The 24,042-nt window shown below is 38.4% G+C and overlaps 1 protein-coding gene across 1 annotated transcript; it reads left to right on the top strand.

Annotated features, from left to right (window-relative positions):
* Positions 1-2,905: 2,905 nt before the first annotated feature.
* On the top strand, positions 2,906-22,652 carry LOC139710755 (protein KRI1 homolog). Its single transcript, XM_071622673.1, has 16 exons — positions 2,906-3,002; positions 7,618-7,691; positions 8,718-8,823; positions 9,306-9,546; positions 10,003-10,078; positions 11,222-11,305; positions 12,133-12,239; positions 12,871-13,057; positions 13,695-13,790; positions 14,640-14,810; positions 15,411-15,489; positions 16,342-16,469; positions 17,317-17,473; positions 18,790-18,985; positions 20,260-20,355; positions 21,942-22,652. The coding sequence occupies exons 1-16, from the start codon at positions 2,906-2,908 to the stop codon at positions 22,573-22,575; spliced, it is 2,529 nt and encodes an 842-aa protein (XP_071478774.1). The 3' UTR covers positions 22,576-22,652.
* The last annotated feature ends 1,390 nt before the right edge of the window (positions 22,653-24,042 follow it).

Genomic DNA, 24,042 nt, shown 5'->3' with positions numbered 1-24,042 from the left:
TATTAATCATTTTTGCAAGTTTTTACTAATTAGTGTTTCACTAATCTTTTGAGATCATCAAATGGGGAAGCTCCAATCTTTTTGAAGAGTCCGATGCCTCGTTTATTATCACCAATTCTCTTCCTTTTCTTCCTCTTCTCCTTTTTCTCCATTTCTCTCATTCTCCATTCCTTCAATCACTTCTTCTTGTTCTCAATTCCGGATCCTTCCGCTTCATCTTGAAGTCTTCCATTTTGGTCTTTCTTCTCTCTTTCTTCTTCCATAAATGGATGTGAATCGAAGCTGTGGAAGCAGCCATAGTACCAAAATACTTAGAACCTCCAATTGATGCTATTGTTAGCATTCTTTATCCAATATATCAATCGTTCATCTGTTATTTCTCTACTTTTCCTGTTCCAGTGAAGTGATCGACATGGCCTAACTGAAATATCTCCTTGAAGACTAGTGTACGAAATTGATTTACAAGCTGACTTTGATAGACAGAGTAGAACTAAGCCAGTATAGATGTCGTACAAGATAAGAAAGATATAGTGTTCACTGTATATCAGTGATATAAAATACGATCACAATGCAATTCTAAATAAAGGAAGTGAAGTGCAATCATCCAGAAAATCTTATACAGAGAGAGAGAGAGAGAGAGAGAGAGAGAGAGAGAGAGAGAGAGACAAGCACGAATAACGTACACATATTCATTCGACTTTTTTTTTATTACTTGAATGAAATACAAGAGACAAGTTATAGACTTTGCATCACGACAAAATTTCAAGGTTGTAATCATTGGTCATCTACGGATGGTGATCTTCACGGGGGACTAGATTAAAGGGGTGGTACAGTTTTGGTTGAGATAGAGCATTAGGTTTCCAACTTTTTATGATTTTTTTTTTGAGATATCGAGAAACCTCTTATGAAATATGAAAAAGCATATAATTCTAGAAGAATTTAAAGTTTATTGAATTGATGAAAATTTCTTTTAAAATGGCTGAGATATCCAAAAACAAAGCAATCATGATTAAAGGTGGGAGGCACCATTTATTATTATTGTTTTTTTTTGTAATTTGTTTTTGGATCCCTCAGCCAATTTAAAACCAATTTGCATCAAATAAACTTTGAATTCCCCTTACAACTGTATGCTCTTTAAAATTTCATAAAGTGGTTTCTAAGTATTTCGCAAAAAGTTAAAAGCTGAATCCTCACCTCAGCCAATACTATTCGAAAATCTCTTTAATGTAGTTGCTGAATGACGGGTGGACTGACATGGAAACAGGTATTTGGCACAATTTCACAATTGGAATATAAATTTCTGAGGTAATTTCTCATCTCTGACACTTCTATCTCTTATCTGTTCATTCAATTCAATTCAATTCAATTCAAAGTTTATTTCATTTTTCGACAAAACATATAAATTACACTTCTTTTGACAACAGAGAATAAGGTAAACAGAACATTATGTATCGAAAAGAATGTAAAACAATTTAAAAGGACCTTTATAGTAATTATACATTGTAGTTAAAAAAAAAACTGAAGTGATCGAAATATAGTACATGTATAATTTTGCTTAAAGTGCGAAAATGGAGAGCCCGGACAGAGCTCGTAGAATGTGGGCCCCTCTGGAATAATAACATTAATGGAAAGATTGATTGAAGCATCATAAATACAAAAGGAGAGAAAAAAAGAGGAAGAAGTCTGGAAGCCCACTAAGAATTAGATTCACAGATAAATACACTTACTATCAAAGACGTGAACAACATAGGACAAGACTAGACAACAAAACATCTGCTGGAGAAACGGCTGCACGGGACAAAACGGAATGGACAAGACTAACAGACGCGAACAAACATCAAACAAGACTAGACAACAAAACAACTACTGAAGAAAAGGCTGTACAAAACGGAATGGAAACGATTAACAAATAGAAAACAAAATAGCAAACGAAAATGCACAACAGAGACAGCGATCTTCGACAGAAGCGTGTCAAGAGAAACAGATGATAGTTGTGGAGGGGGGGGGGGGGGGGGAAGTGATATTGTAGCGTCTGAAAGGAGAAAAGCAAGGAAATGAAGGGACGTGAAAACAGGAATAAGACAGACATTCATGTCTTTGACTCTTTTGGCGAAAGCGTAGATGGCAGCAGACATCCAAACGATTACAATTTATTCTTCAAAGAGGAAAAAGTGAGTAAGTCTGTATGTGAGAAAGAAGGACAAATGGCTAGTTGTGTCCTGCATAGTCATACGACTGCAATAGAAAGGACTTCAGTCTCCTCTTGAAAGAATGTAGGGATGGGGCGTTTTTAATATCATGATTCAGAGAATTCCAATAATTTGGGACGATATAAATAAGTGTATTTTTAGCAAGGATCGTGCGTAAGAGGGGTAATTGAAATTCATTGGAACGCCTAGTGGGATATTCATGAAATGATTGGTTTTTTAGGAACATAGAATCAAAAATAGATGGAAGCAAATTGTTACAATACTTGTACATAAATTGGCCTAAATTATACAAAAATAAATCTTTAATTTTTAAGAGCTTATTAGAGGCAAACAACGTGTTTGTATGAGAACGTACAGGGGAATGGCAGATAATGCGAGGGCTTTCTTTTGCAAGAGGGACACTCTTTCAAGTAAATTCTGATGCGTGTTGCCCCAAACTAACCATTAACCCTTCGTGTGCTTAAAGTGCCGATTGACCGGGCGAAACGCACTGTAAACCCTATGATACCGTCGTATACACTGTTCAAAGTCCTCGGCATAATATTATGGAGCGTTGTTGTAAAATTGCAATAATGTTCAGAAGATAGGCTAGCGCGAAAGAGCTTTCGGGATTTCCCCGATACCTACCCCAGTATCGTCGATTGAGTGATCGGTATCGAAAAGCGTCGAAGAGCTGCGTGACCTGCACCGAAAGCATGGAGCTAAACAACCAAGAAGAAGTTGAGTTTCGTGTAAACAAAGGTTATGCAGATAACTACAACAGGTGGAGAAGAAAGGAAGAACTCCAAAAATGTAAGCAGTAATATCTTTATGTTTAACTAGCAAATGGAAGAGTAAGATATGAATGTTGTATGTATGAGGCATGTTTCAGTTGGTCATGTTAGTCCCATGCATTGCTGAATTTGTAGGGAACATAACCTTGGGTGGGCGCTGGGCAGCATGCATGCGCATGCATGCGTAAAGTTCGTGCTGAGCCTTAGCACTTTCTTGAGAGTTGAATCTTAGTTCAGGCTTTTGATGAAAATTACTCAGTTCTAGTCCTTCCGTTGAAGAAGTCTTAATTGTCATCATCAGGTTTACAATATGAAGAAAATTGGAAGAAACGGGATATACCGGATCTACTTCAATGTTCAGTTTGTGATTGTGTTGACAACACATGAATTAAAACTAGACTAGAACTTCTTTATCGTAGTAATTTAGTAAGTTGTAAAATTTATTAATAATGGATAAATTAGGAATAAGATAGAAGAACTAGGTCTAGATCTGCATCATAGAGTCGCTAGACATCTATATGCAGAATTATTTTATAGAATAGAATTACAAGATGTAGAGTAACTGCGTCAGTAAGCGGCCGTGCAGCCGTTCGCGGCAGGCAACATACACGGTAATATACCGCTAAACACAGCATTGCACTGTTACATGCACACTACACATATGCTAACACACTAGCATTCAACAAAAACCAACCGATAAAAAGGGCACAATCTCTGACAAAAGTGAAATTTTCTCACCTAAATGACAACATATCGCATCCAAAATAAAATTTTCGGTACTTCTCAACATAACAATTAAGAAATAATGGTAGGGTGTCTGCTCGCGCACTGCTGACCCTCGACCAAAACGTGCCCCTATCTAATAACACGCAAGTCCCATAGAACGCAATGGAGCCGCGCGCCTACGCTGTTTTGACCAAGCATATTTGTGCCAAATTTCTCCTTTATTGCCAAATCCCCAGACCATGCCATTAACGAATCCTGACAAATTTGGTATCATATGAAAGAGGAAGTTTTGCTCCATATTCTATCAGAGGGGCGGTTCATGAATCCGACGATAAATTGATGTAAACATCGATAGAAGCACATCTATCCCCATATCTCAGCGTCTGCTTCGGTATTTGTATCGCCCCAAGACATGCTAGTAGTTGAGGATATGCTGAATCCGATGGCGTGGCTAGTTTTTCGCTAGCTCCACGCCTAGGTGTGGGGATATCGCCTTGAAGATACCCCTTGCAATAATTTTTTGGTCACAGCGAACGTTTTAGGCGGGGCTTCGTATGCAAGAATCCATAGTAACTTCGCGCGAAGGGGCTAATGCATATGTAAATTTGATTATGCATCGCGCGCCGTCTACCACCGGCCACATGGCCTCATCTGCGGTGTGTGTGTCACTACGTGTGTGTGTGTATGTGTTGTGTATGATGTGCATATCACGAGGCAGGAAACTGGGCTGTCGCTTGCGATAGGTCCTACAACACGCATCACACATACTAGTAGCATGCACTCTGTACTGTACATATCGGATACAGTCACACTCACAAATCACGTATGTCTTGCAAAACAACCAGACTCTACTAAATTTCTGTCTACTATTATTAGTTTACTTGTGGATTGGTTATAATCTTATCGTTGTTCATTTATATTTCGAAAGTGCGCTCGCGATGCTCGAGTCACTGGCACTAAGCCGAGAAGTCGGCTGTGAATACAATCATTTCTTCGAACCATGCTGGCCATGCCGGCTGCCCTGGCTTACAATCGCGATGCTCTCCGCAGGTAACGTTGCGCTAGCGCTCGGCTCCCCGAATTTTACCGGCGGGGCTGCCTAGCTGCTGCTAGCTAGCTAGCTGCGCCTGCATACATACGCGGGGTTCGTACGTGTTGTAGGGCGCTCAATACGTACATGTGAATCGAATGTAAACTGAATACCGAGCACGTATGTACGCACGCAGCGCACACAGGGTATGACAACACACATAGGGGGGGTGTCTTCTGCGCTTGTTACGCGTATTTTCTAACCGCTGTACGCTCATTATCTGATCGCTGGAGATCCACACGCGAATGCAGCTTTTCGGCGTTGTTTGCAAACATGATTTGGGTCACATTTTCATGCGTGCTCGTAAAAAAAAGGGGTGATATTGCTGTGATTTCAAAGTTAAATTTCTCAAGATAGAAACATCATTTCGCCATGAAATTTGAAATATGTCTTAATGATGTAATTCTCTTTCATATGAAATAATTCACAATTCGTTTCTCACAGAATTTCAAAAGTTACAAAAATGCTCCAGACACCCTAATAATGGTCCAAGAAACTTGATTTTTTGTCGTTTTCCCGATGCTCATGGATTTTGAAAACATATCCTCACATAAAATAGAACTTTCGCGAGCCGATGTGGGCCGCCATTTTTGTTCGGAAAGTGGATGTTACCATCGAAAAAATTCAGAAAAACACGAGAAACACATCAACAACACAGCTAGAATTGCGATCTTGTTTGCGGCCAATGCATGTGCGCCCGCTATTTTCACATGCTTTCGCAATGGGAATTGGCGCTTACGCAATGTTCGCGAGACATGTGAAGGCGTTCAGCTAAAGATCGCGGAGCACGCGCGTATTGCATAGGGATTGTACATCGTGCCGCAAGCAGAAATACTACGTCGCATATCGCCCTTATCGGCGAAAATTGCGCCGGGTTTTGCCCTGGTAAATCATGAAAACTGCGTTGGTCAATGGTAAATTTCTTTTATGAAAACAATTGCGTTAATGAATAATCTTGTCTATGATATATGAAATGGTTGAAAATAATTTGCCTGATTTGTTTACAAGTTGGAAAAATCCTTAACAATGCTTAAACTGCCGCAAACGGGATATTTTACTCTATAGGTCTATATTACAAGTTTCGGTAATCATGTAGAAATGCACACCCGCTATTTCCTTCCTTAATTTGTCAATGAAAACTTCTTGTGGCTATCAGAAATGTTAAGATGGACCATATCTGACAGTTTCATGAAATTTCATAGCCAATTACAGAAGGAAAGTTGCTAATTTTGACTCAAAAGTATGCCGATTGACGGTTGTATCAGCGTAGCATGATGGATGATCGATTATGTGGAAGAGGGCTAAAACGATGATAAATAATCGATCGTTGTATTCTGTGATACAGCCGCTTGTTTGGTGTTTAACCACAACAATTAGTTGGCTTGACAGTAAAAAGTGAAAGAAAGAAAGTGATCAATGATGCATTTGTTTTTTTATCCTTAATAATTTTCTCCTGCGTGTGACTGTACAAAGTGTATATCTGTCAACATTTTTTGCTGACTAAGATGGAAGGATGTGTACAAAACAGTAAAAGATATATGAAAAAAAATGAAAATTGCACAATAAAATGGACCTTACTACAAACAAAAGCAAATAGAGACCTGGGGTTTATAATTAGGCCTATCTAGATTACTAGAAACAAATCCCCTTTGAATTCTACTGCCTTCTCATCTTCTTTTCTCTCTCTTTCTTTTCTTTGGGTACCTTTTTCTTCCACTTTTCCTTCAACCTCATTCTATTCCCTTCAACACTATTCAAATTAAATTATCAACTTTTGTCAAGATAAAATCAATACTTGCCACAATTTTTTAAAGAAAGGACGTCCAAATCCTGGTATGAATAATTTGTATCAATAATTTGAATAGTGATAATCAAGATCTTGAAGATAGTGGCAATGAAAACAATGAGAAGAAAAAATATGAAAAAGAAAGTAGGGCCTACACATATTGCACGAGTCGTGTTTGATATTGTTACTTATGGCTAATTAGAGACTACCAGAATCGATTATAATCGTTGACGTCGTTCTCTGCGAAATCGATGCACTACTTACTACGTCGGAGATTATGTTCGTGACCGACGTACTTTTCAGCTCCGATTTCTCATTTTTCTTCCCTTTTCGGCTTTCTAATTTCATGCAAATCTCTGATATGGTTCAATTTAGCATCTCCAATAGCTGCACAAAATTTGATTGACAAATGGTGAAGCGAACGGTTGGTGTGCATTTCTACATGATTACCCAAGTTTCTGTCTAGTCTACACCCAACAAGAAGTCATTGCAAAATGTGATTAGAATTCAACAGACGAATGAATATTAGAATCAATAGATATACTTTTAAAGGCTTCAAAGGGCAGAATGACCAGCAGTCACCATCGACATATTTGTGAAGCCAACCTGAGAGTGATCTGTACAGTTGTCCATTGTAATCTTTTGATTTTGTTTTAATGAACAATTTAAGAGTGTAGAAGTTAAGCTAGAAGCCTAGAACCTCTTATTTTTCAACTTAATTCTGCACTGACATGGATTATTATATAAAGTTTATAGACAGTTGGAAACACTTTGTGAAAATAAGGAAATATCACCATTGATTGTCATATCTTTTGGTTATTGGTGGCATTTCTTGATTACACAACAGCTCTCACCACTCAAACAATAAGATTTATGGCATTACAATTTCAGGTTTTTACTCACAAAAAAAAAGGCGTTATAATTATTGTGCCAAGTGTCAATAAGTGCAGAATGTATCTTGCAGAAAGGATTGATGTGCAATATAAGTTATATTGACTTTTTTCCATGACATTTGTTTCATGATATCTGTAGATAAAGATAAATATGGTGCAGATATTGATGAAGAGGATTCCAGCTCATCGGAGACTGAAGATGAAGATGCAGAGGTGATTGTTTTTTATTTGTCTTTTTTTTTTAATCAAAAGTTATATAAACTTATCATTATTAACTGCTAAATTTACGATGAACTGTGTAGCGTGTTTGATATTGAAAGTGCTGCTACAATCTGGTGGTGAATACAAACATGAAGCATGTTTTTATGATTAACAAAAATGGGCATAGTTAGCTAACATATGATTACATAAAATTTCTATGCATTCATATTTATTGCATTGCAGAGCTGCTCTGAAAGACATTGAACCAGTCACTTTTATTGCCTATTACTGAGATTTGTGCAATCTATCTCCGTCAAGTAGTCAGTCTATGTAGAATTTTTAAAGACCTGCAGTATTGAGCCAAAAGTCATACTCTCTACATCTCATTTTTGCACACCTACTCCAGAAACCACTTTTGTACATCTTAAGATCAGTGGGCCCCATGAAAAGTTTTCCATGCGAGTGCAAATGAGACTACTGTATGCCATCCACATACACCACATACCGGTACTTACTTTTGATAGTGATTTTATGCCAAGCCCAGCAGAGTTAAAGGAGATTTCCTAGCAAATTCATAAGAAATCGCAATGAACAAGGATGATGACATAGCCGCTTCATGTAAAAATATGTGATTGGATGCTCAAGGAAGCAGAACAAATAAAGAAAGCATGCATAGATTTTGTACAGGTGAAGTTGTTAAGCAAGTGGTATCGTTCCAGGAATTAATCACAGCATTTGTAGACTACTTGTATGTGAGCCTCCTAATTCATCGTTCTTGTACAGTGTATTATGTTCTGGGGTTTTCAGTCTATTGCTTTATCCATTCAAGTACTACTTAACAGCAAATTCCAAAAATCTATACATGGCACTTTTGATTAATGCACTACATGATGTGGAATGAATCATTTGGAATATCCCTTTAGGTGAGGATCAGATTTACTCTAATTGCATGTTTAGGTATTTTTGAATAAGATCATATTATGTGAAAATCTTTATCCTCTTTTGACTCCGATCGATGCCTGTCTTTGTTTCCTAAAGGGCCTTACCCCTCAGATTGAGAGAGACTTCTTCAGGACACTCTCCATCGTGAAAAGTAAAGACCCCAAGATGTACCAAACAGATGTCCACTTCTATGAGGAGGAAGGTAATGTCTGAAACCATGGCAACTCTGGGTATGGATTGGGATACGGCCAAGCAACATCACTGAGATGTGAAGAAGACACTTAGTCCAACAATTTACCAAGAGCTGGCCATTTTTGTTATGTCACTGGAACTGCATGGACATTATCATGTTTTGGAATGACAACTGAGCTCGATGTAAATGAAGAATGTCATCAAAAGACAAATTTGAAAGAAAAAAAATTTTGTTTAATATGCATAAATGTTATCAAACACACAGTATGGTTTCAAAAAAAGGTTTGGTATTCAAGAGTTTATCTAATTTAATTTTCGTACTTAGAGGAGGAAACAAATTATACTTACATACATTCATCCGATAATGTCGTCGAACATTGGTTGTATTTTAATCAAAACCCTTCCAGGGGGTTTTCAGCTGAGTTCAGTACCAATGAGTGTGTGTGTGTGTTGTAGAGTTAATAATCTCCTTATCATCAAATACCATGGCAGAATCTGATGAGAGCGGTGAACATCCACAAGAGGGCAGCAGACAGAAGCAGGCGCAGAGATCCAAGGGAGATAAGCCCATGTACCTCAAGGACTACGAGAGGAAAATCATCGTGGAAAAGGAAGGCCAGTACACCGACGATAAGGGAGATGAAGACGATGACGATGAGGAGGAGGATCAGGAGGAGATTCTTAGGGCTGCATCCCCGACATACATCCAGGAGCAGCGGCAGATCAGGGAGAGGTGAGCATAGTTGAACTTTTTCCATGGACTGAATCTGAAAGAGTTGATCAGGTGCCAGTAGTGCATTTGTGCATTGCCACTAATGCGCAGCAAGTCCACATAGATAGCATGCATACATTTTAACATGAAATATGAAGTTACTCACGTAGTGGAGCATATCAAATACATGTAATATGAAGATGACATCACGTAGTGGGAATTTTGATTGACTTCTCTCCCTTTCACGGTCTAACAGCGGTATAGTAGAGAGCACACACATTGTAAAGATATGTTCCAGTAGCTGTGTTCACATGGAGCTGGATAGTGTGATATCAAATAGATTCATCCTTACTGTTTCTATAAAAATAAAAAATAAAAAAAAAGGTTAGGAAGGATGTAGATTATAAAGTAAAATTCTAGTGTGATATTGATAGGGAAAGCACTTATTTGTCTCACGTTTTTCTGCATCCATCACAGTTTCTACTCGGCAGTCCATGATGTGTCAGATGATGATGATGTTCTCAAGGTTAAACAGAAGTCAAAGGAGGAGAAGGTACAGATGAAGCCTTTCTGGTCAACCCTTCTAGTGTATAGGCCTCTTTGTTAGCCCTTTCATTCTCAGATCCTGCAAAACCCTTAGTATCCTAAAGATGCATTGTTAGCCTGCAACTGCCCAGAACTCTCTCCACGTTGCCATGCTGACATCATTGGAGACCCTTACAGTCATCACCTTTCTTTCTCTTTCTATCTTTCTATCGGTGTAGTGCAGGTATCATATCGATTTACAGACCCTTATGGGTAAGGAGTTATGATTGTTTGTATGTAAATGAGATAAGAAAGTGCCATGTACTTTTGGCACCTTTAGTAATTGTGCAAAGAGCAGAGACATCTTTTTGTTGCTGTTGTTTCTTTGTTTTGATCTTGCAGTCCCTCTTTTTTGTCAGTACAAGGTATTGTTACTTTGTTACAGTAAGTGTAAGAATATTTCTGTGAATTTGTTAAATCCTGCGCAAAGGAGTCATATTTTTGCCTGCATTTCTTTGTTTGTTTATCTGTGAGAAATATTACTTGTAAAGTTATGAATGTAAGGTTTCAGTGAAATTATCAAGGTGGGCCCATTGTAGTAAGAGAAGCAGGTAACTAGTTTTAGCTTTTGATCCAGATTATAATTCAGATCCAGGATTCTTTTAAGGATACTTGCACAGTTCTGTGATGTAAGTGACCTTTGTAAGGTTTAAGCTCCTTGGTTGTTCCTAATTTAATCATAAAATGGGATTCCCCATAAAGGTAATGGAAAACAAATGATAAGACTTGTAATTATATGTATCTTACTTATTGTAAAAAGAAAAACAAAAGGAGAATAGATTGCTATTTTCAAAAATGGAATCTGTCACCAACTTTATAGACATCACCGAAGTGGCCTTCTTTTGGAAAACAACTAGACACCAGTGTATTTCCGTATTTGAAATAGCCACAAGAATTTTATTTACTGTAGACAATGTGATACACAGTGCCGATATAGATTGGATCTTTCAGTGGTTTTGCAGAAAGGCAGCTGACAAATACAGGAAGACAAAATTATGACAAAAGAAATAAGGACATCAAATTGAGAATGTCAAAGCTGTAACACATGAGAGGAGATCTTAGATGTGATATGTTATCTTCTTGTTGTTACATTCACTCTGATTTCCCATAGGAAGAAGAAGAGAAAGACTACATAAAATGGCTGAAGGGAGAGAAGAGTGAGCCAGTCACAGATGAGACGGGAACATCAGAAATGGTAAGAGATGGGCATACATGATAAGCAGTGAGTTTGCTTTTGTTTTGATATTTTTTAATTTCTCATTCTAAATGTCTGTAAAGATGTGAATAACAGCAGTGTTATACCGGTTCGATTTGCATCCAAATTATAACTATGTGTGTTTGGTATTAACCCTCTGTGTGCTGTGAGGCCTATTGGCACAGAAAACCCAATGGTATTGTACACACTGTCCAACATCCCTGGCATTGAAAAGGTTAAGAATGTTACATCACCGAGACTTGCTTTGTTCATGGAAACTCAGTCAGCCCATCCTGATAGAGTGTGATAATATAATACGTGATTGACTACCATTCTAGGGTCTCTGCAGTGTTCCAAATCCAGGCAATTTGACACTGTACATTTCCCCAGAAATTTGAGCATAATAAACCATGATTATCGACCTTGTAAGAAAGTTCATTGCTGTCAGAAATTCTTATTGAAATATTGCTGCACTCACTTGCTGTCTCTGTGGATATTAACGAGAAAGTTTGTTCATGCACCAATTAATGACCATGTGAAAGCCAGTGTTTACCTTGATGGATTAAGCATGTGTAAAGGTTTGATTGTGTGTTGAATTTCTTGATTCAAAATTATATCCAAGCTTTGGGGCTACAATTATCAGTCCATCATTGCAAACCTCAAAAAAAAAATCTATTTATAATCCTTTTTCACACTTGATAATGATAAATCTTAAAGACACAAATATTTGGATAATATATATCCTTTTGAGAGTCCAGTAGTTTTGAATGTGATGTTTTCATGCGTAATATAGTGTTTTGATCTTTTGCTTGTTTTCCGTTTTATAGAATGCATTGAGAAAGTTTTGGAATGACCCCAAGCTTGACGAAGGAGAGAGGTTTTTGAGAGATTTCATCCTGAACAAGGGCTACATTGACAAAGATCCATCTGGCCTGTAAGTTGACATCAGAATGTTAACCCTTACACAAGGTTGATGCTCCAAATAGCCTATTTGGCTTAGTGTCTGTCTGTCTACACGTATGTGTAGTAGATTCTTACAGCTTTCAAGATGGTGTTTAAACCTTTTGATAGTGTATTTTGAGCTGATGATAAATTTTCTGTGGCACCATATCATGTAATCTGTAAAATTTTTTTAGGGCAATTTGCCTTTAATCAGTGCCAGTGCAGAGGTTATGAGAAGTAAGGATGTCAGAATACAGGTAGATGAACTAAGAGGAGAGAAATTCTTTTGCTGGAAAGTATGAGTGGCATATAATGACATCACTGGAGAAAAACTTTGGGAAGATGATATGTTGTATATAAGACTGCATAGTTCTCAGTAACGCTAAGGTGAAATGCAAAGAAAATAAGAGACAGGGAAAGGGAAATAGAGAGAGAGTTTGAGATATTTCTAATTGACGTCACTGTTTTCAGGGAAACAACAACTCTTTTCATCTTGTTGCTTCAGGAGATTGAATATAATATGAATTTTGGCTTGAAATGATTCATAGAGACATATGCTTATAATGCCCCACTGTACCATTCTTTTACTCTAATTCACATTGGGCAAATGCTTGCTTTGACAGAAGTGGATTCCACTTGGATGACGATGACGACGACGATGATGATGATGAAGATGATGATGAAGATGGTGATGGAGACGACAAAGATGCCAACCAAGAGGACTTCTCGGAAGAGGAGAGGATTCTTGAGGAGCAGGAGGAGTTTGAGAGGAAGTACAACTTTAGATTTGAGGAGCCCGATTCAGACTTTGTGAGTGAAAGGGAAAAGATGTCAGAGACTGTGCAAAGTCCAACCTATAATTTTGATGTTCCTCATACAGTGTAGTTCTGTATTGGGAGAGCCTCTTAGCTCTGTTGGTGTGTGCTGCCACACTTATTAGATTCTTTCTGGGATGAGTGCAGTCCTGAAATGCACTTTGGAATATTCATTCAGCATCTACCTGACAAAGAGTAGAAGGTACTGTATGAAGTGTCATATGGGTATGTGCTTTGCAGGACCTCAGTCAAGTTTAAAAAGAACTGCAAACCAATGGAGCTAGACTTTACTGAAGTTTCACTGTGATTTATGTTATGCAAAATAAACTGAAGACTAAGACACAGATTTTATTACATTGTATGTATCAGCCAAATAGCGTTTTGTAAATTGTATTGAAGCATTTGTGCAGTGATGAATAGGTCTGACTGGTACATTTTGTCAGTTATTATCATGTGTGGAGGTTACCATCAAATTGCATGTATATATGGCATCTTCATGCAGTTAAAGATCTGTGATGGCTTATCACCGTGATTTAGATGAAATGGTTTTGTTGTTTCCTTTATATTCTGTAGCCCTTTTTTCACCTTTTCTTTTTTTTTAATTCTCCCATGTTTTTATTTCTGTTTTGCAGATCAAACGTTATCCCAGAACTGTGGCAGACACAGTGAGAAGGAAAGATGTGAGGAGGTCGGACAAAAGGAAAGAAAAGAGAAGCAGAAAAGAAGAGGTACTTAGAGAGAGAAACACAGACAGAGTCTGACATGTAATAATAATAATAATAATAATTAACATTTATATCGCACTTAATACACAGTTTCTAAGCACCTTACATACATTGTATATCATAGTTATACCAAAATGTAATATTATATTCAACATAACTACAAAACTCTACAATAATTTACATTACATAATATACTTTTTTATTAATCAAATACTAAAAATGTTAACTTGTTAAACTCAACAGACGTATGCTAACACCAGTGTGAGAGATTGTTGTCTTTTGGAACTAACAAAACAACAAATTAGCAGCATATTCCAACCATTTAAATCAGCTTTGATGCCATCTGTCTATACAACAACAATTGAATTTGACTCTTCTTGGCAAGGTTGGTACTTGCTTTTCTGCATTTGTAGTTATATTCTGTCCAAGTAGGGCATTTATATCTTTTCTTGTTGTCTCTGTGCTGAGAGTGCCTCAGTGTAATTGCATGTGTACAATTTGTGTTCCATTTTATTCATTTGCTCATTTAACTCAAGAGGAAAACAAACCTTGAGCTTGTTGTTGTTGTTATTGTTTTTTTACTTATTTAGCATTTATCACTCCAGAAAAGAATATTTACGCCAACTCTTTATTCAAAGATAATTTTGATTCCACATAGGCATTTTTTATAAAATTTTAGGAAATAATTCATAGACATTAATCTAGACTTGTATATTATAACTGGCAGTTTCCTTCATGAGCCTCACTTTGAAAAGCGTAGTCAACTGAGTAGAATCTTCCCACTGTTAGCTCACTCACTAAGCTAATAGTCTCAATGACAGCCTTTTGTATAAATACATCTTTTGATAACAGGAAAAAGCCAAAAAGCAGGAGGAGCTGAAGCACCTCAAGAACTTGAAGAAGCAGGAGATTGTGGAGCGCCTGGACAAACTGAAAGAAGTGACTGGGAATGAGGCTGTGGGATTTGACCTCGATGACCTGGAGGGCGACTTTGACCCGGAAGAGCATGACCGTCTCATGCAGGTCAGTGAACTGTGGCCCACTGTAATTTTTCACAGTGGGAGAGTTTAGTCTTCTGCCTTGTAAATGAACTTGAAGTGGCAATACAGATGTGCACTTCATATTTGAGCTGGCTAATATGTTGTTAACCCATTCCCTATGGGAACCTGGTGGCCTGTGTATTAAGTCTATGCAGATTTCTGAATTCAGTATGGAATGGGTTAATACTGCCTCCAAGACTTGGGTTTTTCTTGTACTTCAAAAGTGAAAGCATTTAATAGTTGTCAGATCCACCTCACACAATGTTTCATGCACCCAAACTATTGAAATGTATGATAATTGCATGTGTGAATTACTGGTACGTTAATGAATATAGATGATTTGACAGAAACTGTAATGAAATTATGTTATCTGTTTTCTTTGTGTAGTTATCTTGTCAAGAAATGTTTGCATGATTTAAAGATAAAATTCTACTTTGACTTCGAAAATGAAACCATGAATATTTCAAATTTTGATAAGCGGCATCAGGCTGGATTTTATGAACTGCGCTGTAGATGCATATCTTCCAAAAAAGAAAAAAGGAAAAAAGAAAAATGCTTATCTCTGTTTTCCATGTCCTTGCAGAAAGTTTTCAATGACCAATATGATGAGCAAGAGGAGGATGTCAAACCAACATTTGATGAAGAGGATGAACCTGGAGAAGGTATGATAACGTAAAAAGTGGCTTTACACTATCACTGTAGGTTGACAGAAATGTATCGATATTGATTCAATTCCCTTTCTTGACAGGAATATGCCTGTATGTATATGCAAATAAAAGAGCTTTCTAATACAACCTGTTCGAATAATTATGTTTATCAGTTTGATGAATATATCGTGATTTGAAAACAGAAATATTTATGTTCAATGCATGGATTGTCATTCTTACTGGAAAAACAACAATAAATGACATACTAAATGAACAGTTCATAATTTGTATGTTGATTGATACACATCCTGAGTTAAAAGACATGGAATATGATACCATTGTAGCACATGTTTCCAATTTATTCACACTCAAACTTTACTGAATGTCTTTGGTTTCGAATTGAATCAAATGAGAGAGAAATATATATTCCTTTCACACTACATCCTAATGGAGCTCTCATGATTTTGTAATGAAGACATTTTCATATGGGGTCTTGTAGTTGTCAAGTTGTTAACAAAAAAAAAAACAACTAATGTGTGAAATATCTGTATGTATGAATTAATGGGATAAGTGTAAAGAATTTGGAAAAGATAGAAGGAAGTGACTTCATTGCTCATGATTTGTTTCGATAATTTTTACAGATATCACTGTTTCATAGAAACATGAGGTGCTTTACAGTTTTATCTGATTGTTGTGACGCTTTCAGTGTACAAGTTTGTATGGCTTTCTTTCCTTTAATAGAGAAACTTAACATGGTATCGTGGTCCTTTGTAGTATGATCCTCTGTAGCCATGATCTTATGTGTCAGTAACTCTTGATTCATGGCCACTCGTGACAGTTAGAGCAATCTTCTTCTGACCACTCCAGAAAACTGGGATGAGTGGAACCGGAAGGACTATGAATCTGGTAACTATGGCGATGGAGGATACTATGAAGGGTATGATGAGGAGTTTGAGGAGACAGAAGGGCTCCATTGTGAGGATGCTGACTTTGTTGTGAGTGAATTCTTTCAGTTCATATCTCTATTTTGTTTGTTTGTTTGTTTCTTGCTCCTCAAAAATATAGAATTCCTTTCAAACTGCAAGAAAGTGTCAAATTTTGTCTTGAGAATAGTTGCTAACAGCAGGATTACAAATCTGTCCTGTGTGACTTTTAGCTGAATCTGTGTATGGGTTGTTCAACTGGCTGTTCTAAACAGCTATTGAGCTTGAGATCCGCTCAGTTAGAAGGACTTTGATGAGATGTCTGAGCCAAGAGATTTTGTTCTTGCCCTATGTTGGAGGGATGCATATGATGCGGCACATTGTAACCCGGGGTACCGTCATACCCTTAGTAACGGCATTATGCAGCGTTGTTTCGTGTTTGTAAGATGCATGGTTGCACTGCTATCAGCATCCTAAACACCCCAAACCTGGTATGTGATTGGAGACAAAGAAAGAAACAGACCAAAGTGCTGTTTGTCCTTCTTGATTGGTCTCCCTAGAAATGGAACCAAGGACTTGAACACTTCTGAACTCTTAACCACTCACGGTCAGGGTCTGTTTCATAAAGATTGAGCGTAAGTTGCGATCAATCACAAATTGTACTTCATAAACAACATTGCAATTGATCGCAAGTAACGCTCAATCTACTGAAAGTTACGCTTGATTTTTATTGAAATCACACATACATTGTAAGTGTCTTTATGAAACAGCACTTCCGCTCAATATTGAACATACGTTTGATTCGCTGAGTTAAGCTCAATACATGTAAATCGAACATAAGGTCAATCACAACTCTTAATCTTAATGAAACAGGCCCCTGAGTCACGTTGTTTTCCCCCTTCTTCCTTCTCGTTTTCAGATGGATGCGGACTACGAGGAGCAGAGTGCGGCCGAGAGGCGAGAACTGTCTCAGAAGGAGCTGGCTCAGGAGATGATGGGAGCCAGCCGCAAGAAGCGCAAGAAGATGTCGAGGTTCGCCCGGTCTCTTCTCAAGAAGAAGCCCGTCTTCAACCCAGGTAGAATCATTGTGATTTCAATATATGCCTACAATGTCTTCCCTCCACACTCTGATACTCGAATTTCTTGACAACTACAGCCAAGCTTGCCTTAGTCAAATCTATTTGGACTGAAGAAATAGCTTCGACTTGGAGAATATTTTACCCATGTTGGATCAAAATCAATAGAATATAAAGTGAAGAGAACTTGAAAAAGACCTTCGACTTAGGCAATCATTCAACTTATGCGAGGTTGACTTTAAGGTTGACTGTATACAGTGCACTTCTGTTAAAACAGCCACAGTTACAGCAAAATTCTCAATACAATGGAGTAAAATTCAGGTCTTGAAATCATCATCTATATATGTGTATATACGTTACTGTTGACCTATGACAAACTTTCAATATAACAAATGAAAACTGTCAGTCCCGAGGACTTCCTTATAATGGGAATCATTGTTGGACCACAAACTTTACAACGCACGGAAATGTCGCCCATGCGCTGGTGTGATAGTGCCCTTGCGACAGCTTTGTGTCAATTTGCGAAGACAACATCTTCCAGAAATGTTTATGATCTCCTCATTCGTGAAAATACCAGTACGCGAAAATAACAGCTTATACAGTATACCATGACACGTATGTATGTGGGAGAAAGCTTGGGTAGTGGGTGCAATTCTCATTGCATTTTTCTGCACTACTGGCAATCTATCTGGAAGGGAACAATAAAATACAAGCAACCAGTATATGCAAATAATTGAGGGACGAATATAAGTGATGAAATTGTTAGAGTGGTGTACAAATCTCTTGATTTATATTGATGGAGAGTGCAGTGTGGCATTAGATGCCGCATTGCTCTCTACATAAATTTCGAGTTACGATAGCTTCCACCTCAAAACATAAAACAAACAATTTTTTTCCCTCCCTCTCCATCTAACTCTATCTCTCACTCTCCCTCCCAGCAAGGGAAAGTCCAACTTTACAATAGTTTGATTCAGTTCTTACCAGGAAAGTTGTTATGGTGGTGAGACCACATCTGCTGTGACAATAGCTCCAGTCTTATTTTCTCCAAGGACTTCGGGTCAAGGTTTCAGTTGTGATAGGATTTTAGTTACTTTGATATGAGGATTTAGGATTATGTTTGTGGGTAGAATTTGTGTTTGGCTTTATTTAATAGCATGCAGATATTTCATTTGAGCAATTGTTGCAGGAGCAAATGTCTTGGAACCCTTATGGTACATCCAAGCCCCCTTGTAGATAATGAAGATCATGCAGTGTATGGTGAAATTGACCTCATTTAGTTGATAAAAAGACAACAACTTGGATTTTTGGCCCCACAGAGGACAAGTCTTTTGAAGACTACATCGACGAGTACTACCGCCTGGACTACGAGGACACGATCGGGGACCTGGCGTGCCGCTTCAAGTACCGCACCGTCCAGGCCAACGACTTTGGCCTGTCCACGGAGGAGATCCTCAAGGCGAGGGAGAAGGAACTGAACCAGTGGGCCTCCCTCAAGAAAACTTGCCAGTACAGGTGAGGCATGGTGGCAAGTCTTGCTCCTAAACAACAAGGATTTGTTATCATCAAAGTGTTTTTTTTTTGGCTGGTGCTGTCCTCAAGTTGGATCACATATTATTCAGTCTGTATTATGATAGACCAAAATGAAAACATAGGAACCACAGTGATGCCAAGTTTCTTCACTGACTGGAAGTAAGTAACTGTAAGACAGCATACAGCTGAGGGGTGTGGGGATGGGATGTAGAAGATGGTATCCCCATTCCGTGGTAGGGAGGATTTGTTTGTTTGTTTGTTTGTTTTTTTCATACTGTAATGGGATTAGGAATTGTGCAATTTGGTGTATACCCATAATGCACTTTTACTTACATAATTCTCATCTGTTTGTGACATAGAAGATTGGTGTGAAAGACATCATTTTGAGCATTTTCCCCAGATTTTCTTGAAGTGTGAATGAGTCTTGACTTGTAGAATGTACTGTATAACTGACATGACTTGGTAGATGGCACAGTTTTAATAGAGACCTCTTGATTATTTATATAGAATAGTAAATACACGTAGTTGTAACTTGAAGAAACAGTTATGTAGGGTGTAGTTATCCTCTAACCAACCTTGAGGCATGAGAACATTATCGCTGGGCGGGCGAGCATGAGTGAGGTCACTGGGGTGTGAGACTTGGTAGGTTTAGAACCAGACTGGATTTGAACCTGTCACTTGCTACATAGTGAGTAACCACACTGCCAACAGAGCTGATATGAGTTCATGGCAGTTCATGCAAACTTTCATTTTCTCTGGTCTCATCAACAATTCATCAGTCTCCTTAAAGACTTGTTATTTGAATGAAAGGGAAGTTGCACACTATGTCTCCACAAACAGTCTTCGCTATAACAAGGATTTGGCTTGCACTGATCATAACAGGTAGTGAGCAATTGTCTGGAAATTCCCATCAAAGTACTTTATCATGATTGTGGAAAAAATTTTCTTATTAATTTTGGCTCTCTATGTACTTAGCCGTCATCTCCTTGCTTTGTGTATCTATTTTCTCTCAAAGAATTGCGGATCCCATCTATTTACCGGTAGTCATCAACTCCTTCACTGTGCTTATGTATTCTTATTGGATAGTGTAGTAGATTTTATCTATTTAGACATCAATTCATTGTTCTGTATTTTCAAACTATTCATCATGAAAACTTGTACGAATGTCATGGACCTAATTAATTTTTTACTGAATTCATGAAAGGCTGCACTGCCCGTTCTCACATAGAGGTCTGAATGTGTATCGCTTGTTTCAGAACCGAGGAAGAGGAGAAAAAGGATGTCGCCCTCTTTAGGAAGATGAGAGAGAATGCTGGCAAGAAGAAGAGAATATTCCTCAGCTTCCAGGAAAGGTGAGGATGTGTTAACATTTTTGCCCTATCCAAGTAATCCAAGTGAATATGGCTAACCCTCAACATGTCAGGTTCTTGCATGCTTGCCGTCTACAAAGTGTTCCATGCATATTGTCAGCCACATAGTGAAGCGGTCACCCAGATTTATGGTTACCGGCAGTCAACATAATCTTGGCTTATTGATCATGGCAGAATGTAACATGTCATATCCCATTTTTTTTAATCTCTCTTTTGGGGATTGTGTGTTTTTGAGGTGTCACCAAATCTCACTTGATTTTGCCTGTTAAAGAAGTATTTTGCAGGACTGGAGAGTATATTATTGAGTCTCCAAATAACTGAATGGTTAGCATCTTGGCACTACCTGAAAATTCACAGGGCACAGCAGGGTTTGAGAATATGGGACAATAATGTTTGCTTCACACTTTGCAGAGAATACTTCAAATAATTTGAGCTGCTCCATTTCATTTTGTTTTGGGTTTTTTTTTCTTGTTTTATGTGTGTACATTATAAATTGTATGTACACAGAAAGGTTAATGTCTAGATGCATTGATAAACTGCTTTTTAACTCATTTTAACGTAAGTTACTGTCTACACTAGGCACGAGTCTAACTAGCAATACTCACATACATTCATTATTGAAAAGTAAGGAATTCTTCACTAGTTTAAGCATGAACATCTTAAAGCAATGAAATTGAAGCATAGGAGTATCAAAATGGTTCAATTTATGAAATTAAGATATTGTCACTCTATAAATAGTCTTGTTAAACATGATTTCTCACTGTGAAAGTGATGTTTTAGATCCATGTCGCACCAGAGATTAAATGCACATAATATGTGACCCTGCATCACAAAACCAACAAAAAGTCGCCAAATATGGATTTTTAGTTCAGGGCAGATTCTTAAAGAGCAGACTCTAAGCCTTAAAATGATGTATAACTCAATTCAAATGGACTCCCCTAGCCTATCTAAATACTGGAAAGAATGCACACACTCTGGAAAAGTGTGAACTGAGAAAAGAGGCTCTGAAGTACAGGGTCTAATTCAAGCGCTTAATCTTTACCAAGCCGTGCTAGCTGTGCAATGAAAGGGACAAAACACAGGATGTAAACCACCCGAGCAACAACAATGAAGGGATTATCAGCTTAAGCTGAAATTGAGCATGTTTTATCAACACATTCTGTCCATGATTAATGCCAACCTTCAAAGCAGTAGAGGTATCCTTTCAAAAGTTATTAGACTTAAAAGTGAAGAGTGTAAAGGATTTCAAGAAATGAAAAGGGGACTCTAAGACATACCTGATCATTCTATTCTTCCCCCAAAATGGGTTGTAAAAAAACTGCTAAAAAACACACTTTCACATTCATGTTATGATCCCAAACTAAAGAATAATGTAGAAGAAGGATAGCTCTTTCAGAAAATATGAAAAACTCAAGATTGATTCGGTTGACCTATTTCACCTTTTTTGAGTCCTCGCGTAAAATCAAGGTGTGCGACTTTGTGTTCATTTGTGATGCACGGTCACATTATACAAATTCAATGCTCCACTACAGTAACATTCACCCATGGCTGTTTCTTCCCATGTTCAGCGACGAGGAGGAAACTACAGCCGACGACGTGCAACCCGAGACTCAGACATCCGCTTCAGCAGACAGTGAGGAACAGAGCCGTAAGAGGAAGAGATCACGCAAGAGGCAGAAAGGCGAGCCCAACACTACAGCAAAGGACGACACAGGTGTGGCATCAAAGCCTCCCTCTGGAGGAAAAGAAAACGGCACCACAGCTGATAAGCCCAGGACTAGTGAAAGAGTGGAGGAGGAGGAGGAGAAAGGGGGGACTGAAAATGCAAAGAGGGGGAAAAGTTTGGTGGAGAGTGACACAAGGACTGCACAGAAAGTGGGCGGGGCTGATGCCATACAGGGAAATGAACCACAGAGGAATGTGAGGATTGCGGTTGGGGATTCCCCCGTGGCCCCAGGAGCAGCAGCAGCAGCAGCCGGCACCCTCTCATCCAGGGAGAAGAAGAAGCAGAGGAAGCGGGAGATCCTGGCCAAACTCAAGGCGATGCGGAGGGCGAAGGGGCCCAAGCGGCTGCAGGGGGCCAGGCCCAGGGTCAGGATGGGGGACAGGAACATGTCGGAGGCACGGTTCAGGGCCTATGGACTCAACCCCAAGAAGCACAGATACAGGTTGGCCCACGAAAAAGCTGCGAGTGGCAACTGACTCAACCATGATTGACTGTATTCATCCATGCTCTCTTTAACTGAGAAGCACAATTGCAGGTTTGGCTAAGAGGAGGAGGAGGATTCTTGCAAAAAGTGGTTTGCCTGGTGGTTAACCCATTGAGGACGAGTCCCGAGTATACTCGGGCAGGTGGCTATGGAAAATGCGTGTTGTAGCAAAATCAAACCGTCCTCAACGGGTTAATGGAGGACAGCTCATCCATCATGCTTTACTCTACAGAGGCAGGATGCCAGTGGCATTTAATAGACAGACTAAGGGAAATGGATAAAGACATTGGAGAGGTATTTTACGATAGACGATTTGTGCCAAGTCTCCCTACTCTGTGTGAGTACTTCAAGCCTTGGCTCCATCTAATTTGAAATCCAAATACCAATTACACATAGGGTAGAGGGTACCATCAAACTGTTGATGTTGTTACACGACAAGAAGCCATGTAATTTGCCACCAACAATGCAGTCTTTTGTCTACTATGTAATGATTCCAAGCATGCAGCCAAGGTTTTTCGGGCTCAACAAACTGTGAATGAAATTTAAATAAGACCCTTTTTATCATACAGCCACCAGAGAACAACGTGGAGGACTTGAGGGTCGGCCCATTGCCTCATTCTATCAAGGGCCTAAAATATGCATCCTTACTTGCCAGGCTGAAGCTGGGGTTAGCCACGGCTCAGTGTGCTTATGGACTACTTGTTAGGTGATTGCCAATCCTATGCCAGCTGTTGAATATACAACTGTACCTCCAAACATGTATTCTTCATAATTGGTCATTTTTTTTTTTATGACAGTATCCATGGCTACATTTTAGCATAATTTATTTCAGTTTTTTTCCTCCCTTTGATGACCTTCATATGAAATTACCATTTCATACAAATATTTGGAGCAATCATGTTTTAATTAGCTGAGATAAAGTCCTGAAAAGATTAAGTGTCATGCAACATATTCGACAGTATTGTCTCATAAAAGTTTTCTGTTCATCTATTACATCCCGATTGAATTGTAGCAGCCATATAAACACACTCATATTTTTTTATTTATTTATTTTTTTTGCAGTATATAATTTGCAGCAAGGTCTGCAGTTTCCCCTATGGTTGGGTTTTAATTGTGAAGTATTATCAGTCGGTCAGAACAAAATTTAGAACGTCTCATTGCCAAATATATATGGAGGCCTTTTACGAGGATGTGATGAACGTAAAAAATGAACTTAACCCAATTCATTGTGTACAGTACAGACTGTGTCAACTTCACTTGGCTCTGAAGTGTAAATTGAGACCAGTGTGTATTGAGAATGAGTTGGACATCATTCTGTATTTTGTAATAAAATTGGACAAATCATTTGAAGTTTTAAACCCTGGTGTATTTTTGTCTGAATTTTGTACGTCAGATTTCTTTCTAGTGTGAAAATTCTGTAAGAAATAGTCTGATGAGCAAGAATATTAGAGAGTACTAT

Source organism: Diadema antillarum, unplaced genomic scaffold, assembly GCF_040938485.1.
Source record: "Diadema antillarum isolate AM-2024a unplaced genomic scaffold, OU_Dant_1.0 seq00001559_RagTag, whole genome shotgun sequence".
Lineage (NCBI taxonomy): Eukaryota > Metazoa > Echinodermata > Echinoidea > Diadematoida > Diadematidae > Diadema > Diadema antillarum.
Note: the sequence above shows the minus strand (reverse complement) of the source record. Positions and strands in the feature narration are given on the sequence as shown.